This window comes from Suricata suricatta, chromosome 7, assembly GCF_006229205.1.
Source record: "Suricata suricatta isolate VVHF042 chromosome 7, meerkat_22Aug2017_6uvM2_HiC, whole genome shotgun sequence".
NCBI lineage: Eukaryota > Metazoa > Chordata > Mammalia > Carnivora > Herpestidae > Suricata > Suricata suricatta.
In genome coordinates, this window is record NC_043706.1 from 1,503,645 (window position 1) to 1,514,971 (window position 11,327).

Here is an 11,327-nt window from a genome sequence, read left to right on the forward strand (position 1 = left end):
GGCCTCGGGTTTTCGCCTCGCAGGTGGCGCGGCCCCGCGGCCCCTTGGCGGCTGAGAGCCCGCAGCTTCCGGGGCGGGCCGCGCAGCTTCCCCGCGGACTGAGCCGGGCCGGTCGGAAGCGCGTCGCCTCTGTCCGCGTCAGTCGTCTGTGTTCACGGGGCTCCTCATGGAGGAGTTCCCGGGCTGAGGAGCGGGCGGGACGCCCCCACCTGCCCAGAGCGCAGGTGGAGCCCAGCATGGCCGCGGCCTGCGCGCGGGTCCCAGCCGCGGCGTCAGAGGCGCACGGGGACATCATCCAAGTGAAGGTAAAGGAGGAAGACCATGTTTGGGATCAGGAATCCTGCCTGCAGAAGACTTTCTGTCACACTAGGGAACTCTGTCGCCAGCGCTTCAGGCACTTCTGCTACCAGGAGACCCCCGGGCCCCGCGAGGCGCTGCGCCGGCTCCGCGAGCTGTGCCGCCAGTGGCTGAGCCCAGAAATACACACCAAGGAGCAGATCCTGGAGCTGCTGGTGCTGGAGCAGTTCCTGACCATCCTGCCCGAGGAGCTCCAGGCCTGGGTGCGGGAGCAGCACCCGGAGAGCGGGGAGCAGGCGGTGGCCGCGCTGGAGGACCTGGAGAGGGAGCTGGACGAGCCTAGACAGCAGGTGAGACCTTGGAGGTGCCGTGTTCGGTGCGGAAGTTGAGGGCGTGGGTCCGCACTGGTGGCTGCAGATTCCGCTGGGGCATTACTGTTTGATCACCGGTGTAGAGGCGTAGATGCAGGCTTATGGGTTAACAGTTTGGGGGTGAGTGACGGCGGAGCCACCGAAGTCGATGGTGTAACCACGTGGGAACCTTGATCTATTGCTTACCAGTAGAAAATGCACTGTATTTAGTGACTGTGGGAGGAAACCATTATGAAGCCCACTACTTTTACCATATGCGAAAACAAATCATAAGAATATAAGGAATGCCTTCTAGGAAAGAAATAGAGAAGTAGTCAGACTTAATAGGAGTTATCAGGGGGAAGTGAATGATGAGATTTGGATTCCATAATAGGCCCTGCCACTAATTAGCTGTGTAACCTTTGGCGTATCACACCTTCTCTGGGCTTAAATGCCTTTATTTCTACAACAAAGAGGGTAATTGCATCATTTTCTAGGTGGTTTTCAGTACTTCGAGTTCTTGGTACGTGAAATGTATTGAGCCCAGTATTTGGTCTTTTACCTCACACTAGAGGTTTTTTGTTGTTGTTTTTTAAATGTGTTTTTTTTTTTTTTTTTTTTGAGAGAGACAGAGACAGAATGCAAGCAGGGGAGGGATAGAGAGAGAGGGAGACACAGAATCTGAAGCAGGATCCAGGCTCTGAGCTGTCAGCTCAGAACCCAATGTGAGGCGTGAACTCAGGAATCATGAGATCATGACCTGAAGTCGGATGCTTAACCGACTGAGCCACCCAAGCGCCCCTAGAGATTATTTTTAAGAGAGTTTACTTGCTTTCTAGGACAGTGATTTTAGAACATTGTGGACATTACAAACACTCTCCTTTGTATAATGATACTATCAATACATTATCTGAACTCTAAATATGAACGTTTTATGTATATAGTCTGATCTGTTAAAACCCATTTTTCTGGAAGGCTAATCTTTCATATGAGATTGACAAATAAGGAATGCGTCCACATAACACTGAAATTGTGCTGACACTACATGAATTGTCCAGCAAGTTGATGTTTTGGGCCGCCACGGAAGAGCAGCCGAACGCCCGGCGTGTGATTGCAGCGGAATGCGGCAGGCCATGAACATGTGCAGTCCTGTGCCGGATGTCCGTTCACCCCCACATCCTTCCACTTGACTCTCTTGGCCACACTCTGTTTTGGAAATGCTTATTTTCATGGTTCTCTCCCATCTTTGTGCAGTTTTTGTTAAACTTTTTTGTATTCCAGAAAATAAGCAAGCAGAGGGGTTTACAAGCACCATAAAAGCATGCTGGTGATAAAATTTCTGCTAGTGAGCATAAAAGAAGAGCGTTGAGAACTGAAGAAGAGCTCAGAATTATAGAATGCTTAGGGGAAAAAAGGAAGAACCTGTGACATTGTGCAAGTGGTGTAAAGGAGTCCACGTTGCATACCGCTAGAGCCGGGCTGGGAAGTAAAAGAAAGTTCTCTAGCTGGAATATCTGTCAGTGCTACCAAGTTTGTTAGGAGGAGGTGTAAGGAAATGGAAAAACTGGAACATTTGTTAAGTGTGTGGCCTGAATACCAAACAAGGAATCAGAGGCAACTTCTCTCAAATAGAGGAAGTCTCAGCAACATATGAAGACCTTCAGGAAAAAGCCGAGGTCCTGCACAAGTGCCTTCATTTAGTGGACGTAGTGGACGTAGTGGCTGGTGTCAGACTCAGGAATGGTGTGAAGCTCCGTGGTGAGCTGTGAGTGCGGAGAGAAGTAGCTGCACGGTGCTCCAGGGTTAAGGGTCCCGATGGATGCAGAAGGCTGTGCCCCGAGTCAGATTTGAACTTCGATGAAACCAGGCTGCATTGCAAGCACATTCCCTCCAGGACCTCTGTCTCTAAAGAGGAGACACACACACACACACACACACACACACACACACAGGGGCTGGAGGCCAAGAAGGATCATGTGACCTGATGCCGGGTGCCAGTGCCGGTGGGGATGTAAAGCTGAAGACTGCTGTGACTCATCGGGTCGCCTGCCCACAGGCTTCGAAGGGAGTGGGAAAGACTAGCCTCCTGCCCTTCTGCCAAGAGAGGCTGATTTACGGGGCAGATATTTATTGGTCTTTTAGGTGATGGGGTTGTTTTTTTTTACATGATTTGCAAAAGTAACTTGAAGAGGAAAAATTATCTTTCAAAAATCTCAGCAAAACACCAAGCCCTTCTCCAGCAGGTGCTAAGCTTTCTTCTGACTTTAAAGTTCTCCTTTCCCTCCTAATACAACTTCTTTACTCCAGCCCCTTGATCCGGGTGTGATTGCAGCCTTTAGAGCTTATTACTTAAGGAGGACCTTCAAGATGTGTATGGCACCTACGGGGGTGGAATGCACACACAGTTTTTGCATTCTGGAGTCCACCGAACATTAAACCTGCCACTGATGTCATTGTGGAGGCCTGGGGTGATGTCACAAAAGCCTGCTTGCCTGGAGTGTAGCATAGAATTCTTCCCGATTTAGTTCATGATTCTGAAGGCTTTGAGCCTCCATTAGAGCCCCCCCAAACCGGAGGACGCTGAGTGGCCCTCACAGAGGAGGCTGGACCTGAGAGGTTCGACCCGAGGAGCTGCTGCAGCCCCCACGGGAGGGGTCTCTGCGCAAGCGCTACCACAGGTCCTTGCTCAGGCACAAGGGCACGGTGTGGAAGGTGACATGGCTCAACAAGCTGTCCCCAAAGGATCTGCTCACTTCTGTCACCCTGTGGTTCAGGTGTGACGGAGGCGGAGGGGACAGCTCACCGTCACCTGTGGTTCAGGTGTGACGGAGGCGGAGGGGACAGCTCACCGTCACCTGTGGTTCAGGTGTGACAGAGGCAGAGGGGACACATGATCATGAAGGACTGTCACACAGCACAGCAGGATCGTTTTTCATGCATGGGGCCCCATTTGGGGCTATATAAGCAGCTTCTTGATGAAAGAAGGGACATATTTAAGCAGCAGAAACGGTGTCTGTACGTCAGTGTCAAAGAAGTAAATGTACGATCATGAGCCAGAACCATTATCATATTTTCTCCAAAACCACTGCATTTCTTGGAAAATGTGCAAACGCTTCTCCTCCTGAACTTGTGACAGTCTCCACCCTTCCTTCCCCTTTCCTTGGCCTCTTTCCAGCACAGTCGCATCACTTCCCCAAGTACACTCGTCCGTGGCATGTAATCATCCTTTATAGTATCTTTTTGACTTGCTTATGCTTGTATTTTTACTAGAATCACCATGGTTTTATTAGTGCTCTGGTGACAAGGTTGTCTGTATGTTAAGTAGTCTATCCTGTAACTTTATTTTCTCCATAAATCTTGTCACTTTTTTGTTTAGTTTTGCAGAAGGCATGTGTGTTCCTCAATTCATGTACTATAATGTAGATGCTCTTTTCCCTCTAGCCGGCACACCTCCTCCCTTTGTTTCACATAAGCAATATTGCTTTTTCCCCTGAAGATGTGCCTGTTCCTTTAGAATTTTCCTCTTCTAGCTTTGTTGAGAAATGTGGCCATTGGTAGGACTTGGTGTTTGGTCACTTCTGGGTAATGTTCGTATTTGATGGAATTGATGTGATTCAGGGTTATAGGGACCTCCCTAGTCTTCCACAGTATTAAGTTCGGATACATGTTTCTTGTTTTTCTGGTCTGTGCGTGATTTCCGGAAGAAGAGAAACGGCGTTGGTTTGGACACACTTAGCTGTCCGCTCAGGGTCCCCGCTCTCAGGGGTAGGTGTGCTCCTACCCCTCCGCTTTCTGCCACTTTGCTTTTACCAAAGACCCGCAGTGGCTCAGTAACGGCCCTTTCTCATGAAAATCCCCCGAGCATTTCTTCCTGTCGGCACACACGGGACCTAATGTTCTGTTGTAAAGGCGACGTGGCCTGTGCGAACTTGGAAAGCGGGGATGCTGTTGCCGTTTCGGCCTCGATGGTTTTCACGGAGCACCTGTTTTTGTGGAGCAGGGAAACCTTTATCCGCCCGGCCTGCCTTCTTCCTTAAACAGTGTTCGTTTGTTCGTGTTGGCGGTGGACGCACCGGCCTGCCTTCCCGGCTTTCCTCCTACTGGGGTTGGCAATGCAGCATGGGCCTGGCCAGGGGGAGGTAGGCACGTGTTCTGGAAGTTTCCGGATGGCGGAGGGGTGTTCGTTGTGCCTTTGCGCACGGCCTGTCGTGAACGGAGGTGGTGTCCTGGTCTGCGCGGTGCTGGGCCGAGCAAGCAGCAAGCAGGAGCGCCGGAGTGAGTGATGCAGCCCGGGCCCGCCCCCTCGGCGCCTCCCATCACGTGACATAAAGACCCCCGCCCCCCCCCCCAATTTTTAAAAGCCAGTATAAGCCAGGTGTTCCAGTTGGGAAATATATGCACTATATGCACCTCTAATGGTTATGGCCACATTACACCAGGATTTTACAACCAAAACTTCTTACTAGCAAATGTTAACAATCAAATCCAGGAATCATATAGTGAAAGCAAATGACCGTCATAACGGGTTCGAGGTTAATTTGTTACTGCCACCCCGAGTCACCCTTTCAGGTCTGTGGTGGACGTCTCCCGGACAAGGCCGCTCCTGCGGCTGGAGGGCGGAAGGGTGTGCGCATGCGCGGGCAGGGGAGCGGGGAGGGGGTGCGCCGCAGGGCGGGGAGCAGTGGGAGAAGCCTCCAGCTCGTGTTTTAGTTGCTGTTAAGAGTTGGGGTGGGGGGCGCCTGGGTGGCTCAGTCGGTTTAGCGTCCGGCTTCGGCTCAGGTCTTGATATCGAGGTTCGTGGGTTTGAGCCCCACGTCAGGCTCTGTGCTGACCGCTAGCTCAGAGCCTGGAGCCTGCTTCCGAGTCTGTGTCTCCCTGTCTCTCTACCTCTCCCCTGCTTATGCTGTCTGTCTCTTATCTCTCTCTCTCTCAAAAAATAAATATTAAATTAATTAATTTTATTTTTTTTTAAAGCATGTGAACTTCATTCATACTGTAGGCATGAAAGAATCACTGGAAAAACTTGAAAAGAAGGGAATCGTCTTATTATATACTAATCTACCATAAAGCATCTTTAGATAACATTGTGGTACTGATGCATGAGTAAGTGGATCAATAAAGCAATAGAAGGTACAAAAGTAGACCCAAGCACATACGAAAATTGAATGTACGTTACATTTGCTGTCTCAAATCACTGTAAGGAAAAATGGACTTTTAAATAAGTGTTGGAATAAAAGGATATAGCCATTTTGAAATGGCACATTAAATCTATGCCTCATACCATGTATCAGAAATAATAACTTTAAATGTGTCAGGGATCAATACAATGCAATACAATAGAATTTTAAACACCCAGGTACTAGGATAAAGCATGAATGACTTATTTCATAATCTGGGTGTACAGAATTACTCCAAATCCAGAAATAATGTCAAGAAATCTTTCTTTATGGAATAATTTTAAAATGTAGGGCAAAAACCCACAAGCAAATTAAAATAATAAATTAGTGAAAGTATTTGTAAGATATATCATAGATGAAAGCTAACCTTTTTGACAAATGCAATAAAAATGATCATTAGACATGAGCAGTTTTCATAAACAGATAAACAAATGGCTTATTTTTTTTAATTTAGATTTTTAGTGTTTTATTTATTTTTGATCCAGCGAGAGACAAGAGCATGAGAGGGGGAGGGGCAGAGAGAGAAGGAGACACAGAACCAGAAGCAGGCTCCAGGCTCTGAGCTAGCTGTCAGCACAGAGCCTGACGCGGGGCTCAAACCCACGATCCTGAGATCTGACCCGAGCCACAGTCTGAGGCTTAACCGACTGAGCCACCCAGGTGCCCCAAACAAATGGCTTTTAATTGTACGAAATGATGCTCCACTTCAGTCATAAAAGAGCAAATCAAAACCACACTGAAGTACCTTTTGTCACCTATCAGATGGCAAAATTTCAAAAGCCTGGCGACACCACGTGTCGGCCTCACTGGGCAGGTGGGTCCTGTCATGTTGCCGGTACAGGTACAAGGTGGTGCCTCCCGCAAGGGGGCCGGGCGGGGGGATTTGGGCATCAGCGAGCACCTGTTTGTGCATTTACCCTTGACCGAACCAGCAGTACCCTTTCTGAGAATTCACTTTGAATATGTGTGTCTAAAAATAAGAGACAACAGAGACCTAGGTTTTCACTGCAGCTATTTGTTAAAGCAAAATGTTACACGCAGCCTAAATGCTGGTCCATATGGAATGACTATAAACTGTGGTGCCTGAGTGTGCCGTAGGGCCATGGAGGTAACGCTGGAGAAGATGTCTGTGAGCTGGTCCGAGCTGACTTCCAGAGTATCCTTCTAGCAAGTGAAAGAAGGAAGGTGTGAAGTACCATATAGAGTATAAGAAAGTACATACACGTTTACACTAAATGCATGTAAGTGCAAATATTGATGTGTATGTATGTAAATATTTTACTTATTTTTGCAAAAATAAACAGAAGGTAAACCATCAACAAAAATGGTTTCTTACGGGAGTGGAGGGGGAGTAGAATATGAGCAAAACTTCTCTGAATATACATTTTGATTTTTAGGGGTGCCTGGGTGACTCAGTTAACTATTGAATGCTTGATTTTGGCCCAGGTCCTGATCTCGTGGTTTGTGGGATTGAGCCCCATGTTGGGCTCTGAGCTGATGGCACAGAGCCTGCTTGAGATTCTCTTTCTCCCTCTGCCCTTCCCCCCCCCAAAATTAATATAAAAATTTGACAAACTGTATATTTTTATCTTTTATACCATTTAAATGTTTTAAAATTTTTTTAATGTTTATTACTTTTGAGAGAGAGAGACAGAGAGCAAGCAGGGGAAGGGCAGAAAGAGAGGGAGACACAGAATCTGAAACAGTCTCCAGGCTCTGAGCTGTCAGCACAGAGCTCGATGTAGGGCTCGAACCCACAGACCATGAGGTCATGACCTGAGCTGAAGTCAGCTGCTTAGTCAACAGAGCCACCCAGGCACCCCTAAATGTTTAAAATATTTAAAAAGCAATGTTAAGGGACACCTGGGTGACTTAGTCGATTAAGTGTCCCACTTTAGCTCAGGTCATGATCTCACAGTTCATGCTGTCTTTCTGTCTCAAAAATTTTAAAAATGCTAAAAAAAATTTTTTAATAAAAAACAATGTTAAGTTCAAAATGATTAAACACAGAAACAGGTGTACTCAACTGCATATCAAATTTTTTTTTTGAAATTTTTTTCAATGTTTTATTTGTTTTTGATACAGAGAGAGACAGAGCATGAGAGGGGGAGGGGCACAGAGAGAAGGAGACACAGAACCGGAAGCAGGCTCCAGGCTCTGAGCTAGCTGTCAGCACAGAGCCTGACACAGGGCTCGAACCCACGAACGTGAGATCTGACCTGAGCCAAAGTCGGAGGCTTAACCGACTGAGCCACCCAGGCGCCCCTCAAATTATTAATAATAACAGAGCAAAAACAATTCAGGTGACTTGAACCCAGTATTCTGACCATATGCTCTTAGTAGAATAGCGTGTGTGGACATACAAAGCTGCAAGGATACTCGTTTCACATAGTAGGTATGTTGTTGGAAAGCATCGTAATTCAGAAACTGTGGTGTGCTCATTGTGGGTGAAGGCAAATGAGTAAATATGAACATTGTATTGACCTAAGTTCTTGTTTCACTCTGGGAGAAGATATGTATTCAAATGGAGTACAGAAAGGCAAGGTAAATCTTACCAGTGCTGAAACTTAATTGAACTCATGACAGTCTGTGTAAGTTTCTTTAGCAGCTGCATCCATGAGAGTGCCTGGAGGGAGAAGGCATCAGCAGCACGGGGCCACCTACCACTCCGTCTTGTGGCCACTGTGTTGCTCCAACATGAATCAAGACTTCTTGGGAGAACAGTTGAAACTAGACCTGGGGCAGGAAAGATACAATGTGATCCTTGTGTTTATTGTTCAGGAAAAATGGATGTGCTTAAAAAACTAGTGGGGTCATATCCAAAGGATGCAGGAGCCTGACCAAAGGGGCTTCAGGGGCCAAATGGGAGACATTTGGAGATGAGGACGAGTAAGGATGGAATGGATTACAAATCTGTAGTGATATCAAAGTGAAAGACCACTCTTTACAGAAAATCGCTAGCTGATAAATGTAGAAGGAAATATAAAGGCGGGCAGTCACCATTTTGCAACCCCCAGTATAAAAAATGATTCAAGCAAAAGTCATCAATGAATGCTAAAACCACTGGGGAATAAGCTATTTATGTAGATGCACAATATTACTGCATCCTTGACTTAGTAATTACAGTGGGAACATGAATGGATAGATCTAGCAGTCAGACCTTAGCTAAGTGATCAAATGTAGCATTACCGACAATGAAATGTGACATGACACCGTAAGTACACGTCACTCACACAGTATTCTTCCAAAAATTATTCACCAGAATCTGTTTGAGAAGAAATAAGACAAGTCTCTGGAGTATTCTATAAGATAACTGGGTCTGACTTTCCAAAATTGAATGTCACGAAAGAGATTCTTTTTTAGATTAAAAGAAGCAAAAGATATGATGTATAAATATTGTTTCATGGACTTAAAACCATAAAATATGTTTTGGGGACAGTTAGGGAAATTTAGTTATAAACCGTACATGAGATGGTTAGTGTGAAGGGCTGATGATGTGTTCTTTTTTCCCGTGCATAGCACTGGGCCAGTGCTTTCCACACTGATCCTAAAACAACGGTCAGATTCCTTTCTGGGTGGAATCGTCCCTATCAGGTAATTTGTAGAACTCCCACCCCAAGTATTTATTTTTAATTGCTTAGACTGAAACCCACTTAAAGTTTTCTCTCAACTGTCACAGTTTAGGGAGGATTCCTTTAATGTGTTTGTGTTATTTCCTCCAAACAAAACCACAGGGATGAGCATCAGCTTCTGCCAGTGGAGAAAGTTTCTGGTGTATGGCTGGTGCATGGCTCTGCTTTATTAGTCCCAGCATTTTTGTCTTATATCTCTCCCTATTCTGTTCTGGCACTCATCTTAAGCATTCGGTGGAGGGGCACCTGGGGGGCTCAGTTGGTTAAGTGTCTGACCTTGATTCAAGTCATGATCTTGCAGTTCATGAGTTCGAGCCCCACGTTGGGCTCTGTGCTGACAGCTCAGAGCCTGGAGCCTGCTTCAGATGCTGTGTCTCCCTCTCTCTTTCATCTTCAGATGCTGCCCCTCTCCTGCTCACCCTATCTCTCTTTCTCAAAAATAAATAAACATTAAAAAGAAATTTTTAAAAACTCAATGAAGACTTTTTCTCTCCCACATTCTATTTCTGTAGAAGAGTGCTCCGAGGTTTATCTCCGCTTTGTGCAGTGATCGCCTGTACTCATTTCCAGATGTATCGATTTGTCCCCAGGTCCCACAGGGCACAGATGGGCCGGAAATTCCCGTGGAGGAAGCGAGTGCCCTGGAAGCAGCCCAGGAGTGCTTGGGCACCCAGCTCCCGTCTGCGGAGGACAGAATGGAATGTGACTCTCCAGAGCCAGGCCCACTGCCAGATACTGGTGAGGATGCTTAGTCCAGGAGGGGCTGAGATCTGGGAGAAGGCAGGGTCCACTCGCTGAAGAGCTGTGAAATCTCATCCATTGCAGCCTTACTGAATTCAGCTGAGGGAAGGTCAGCCGGTGTCGTGTGACACTTAAAGAGTTAAGCAGCCAGGTAATAAAGTAAGAAATCGTTGGCTACAAGATTTTCGATAGATATTTTGCAATGGAATTACGTCCCTGTGGATAAGTCAGAGGAGCCTCTGTGCAGAGATGCTGAGCCCTGGTCCAGTTTCTAAAACCTCTGCCCCAGTTTTTCTTGCACGTGATTTTTTTTTTAAATAGTTTGTTATCAAATTGGTTTCCATATAACACCCAGTGCTCTTCCCCACAAGTGCCCTCCTCCATGCCCATTACCTCTTTCCCCCTCCCCCTCCCTCTTCAACCCTCAGTTCGTTTTCAATATTCAACAGTCTCTCAGGTTTTGTGTCCCTCTCTCTCCCCAACTGTCTTTCCTTCTTCCCCTCCCCCTGGTCCTCCATTAGGTTTCTTCTGTTCTCCTGTTAGACCCCTAAGTGCAAACATATGGTATCTGTCCTCCGCCTGACTTATTTTGCTTAGCATGACACCCTCAAGGTCCATCCACTTTCCTACAAATGGCCAGATTTCATTCCTTCTCATTGCCATGTAGTACTCCATTGTATATATATACCACATCTTCTTGGTCCATTCATCAGGTGATGGACATTTAGGCTTTTTCCATGATTTGGCTATTATAGACAGTGCTGCTATGAACATTGGGGTACATGTGCTCCTATGCATCAGCACTTCTGTATCCCTTGGGTAAATCCCTAGCAGTGCTATTGCTGGGTTATAAGGGAGTTCTATGGACAGTTTTTTGAGGAACCTCCACACTGTTTTCCAGAGTGGCTGCACCAGTTTACATTCCCACCAACAGTGTAGGAGGGTGCCCGTTTCTCCATACCCTCACCAGCATCTATAGTCTCTTGATTTGTTCATTTTAGCCGCTCTGACCGGTGTGAGGTGGTATCTCAGTGTGGTTTTAATTTGAATTTCCCTGATGATGAGTGATGTTGAGCATCATTTCATGTGGCTGTAGGCTATCTGGATGTCCTCTTTGGAGAAGTGTCTGT

General features: G+C 46.7%; 1 protein-coding gene and 1 long non-coding RNA gene across 3 annotated transcripts in view; both read left to right on the top strand.

Moving 5' to 3' along the window:
- The first annotated feature begins 69 nt into the window (after positions 1-69).
- The window catches only part of ZBED9 (zinc finger BED-type containing 9), an 18,759-nt gene continuing 7,501 nt past the window's right edge, over positions 70-11,327 (top strand). Inside the window, exons 1-2 of one of the 2 annotated variants that reach the window (XM_029945334.1) lie at positions 70-647; positions 10,047-10,194. In XM_029945334.1, the coding sequence (XP_029801194.1) occupies positions 237-647; positions 10,047-10,194 (559 nt within the window). In that variant the 5' untranslated portion in view covers positions 70-236. The remainder of the gene's footprint in view (positions 648-10,046; positions 10,195-11,327) is intronic. The other variant, XM_029945335.1, reaches the window with a different exon arrangement.
- On the top strand, positions 3,160-3,703 carry LOC115296862. Its single transcript, XR_003911102.1, has 2 exons — positions 3,160-3,467; positions 3,514-3,703. It is a non-coding gene; the product is annotated as an uncharacterized LOC115296862 (long non-coding RNA).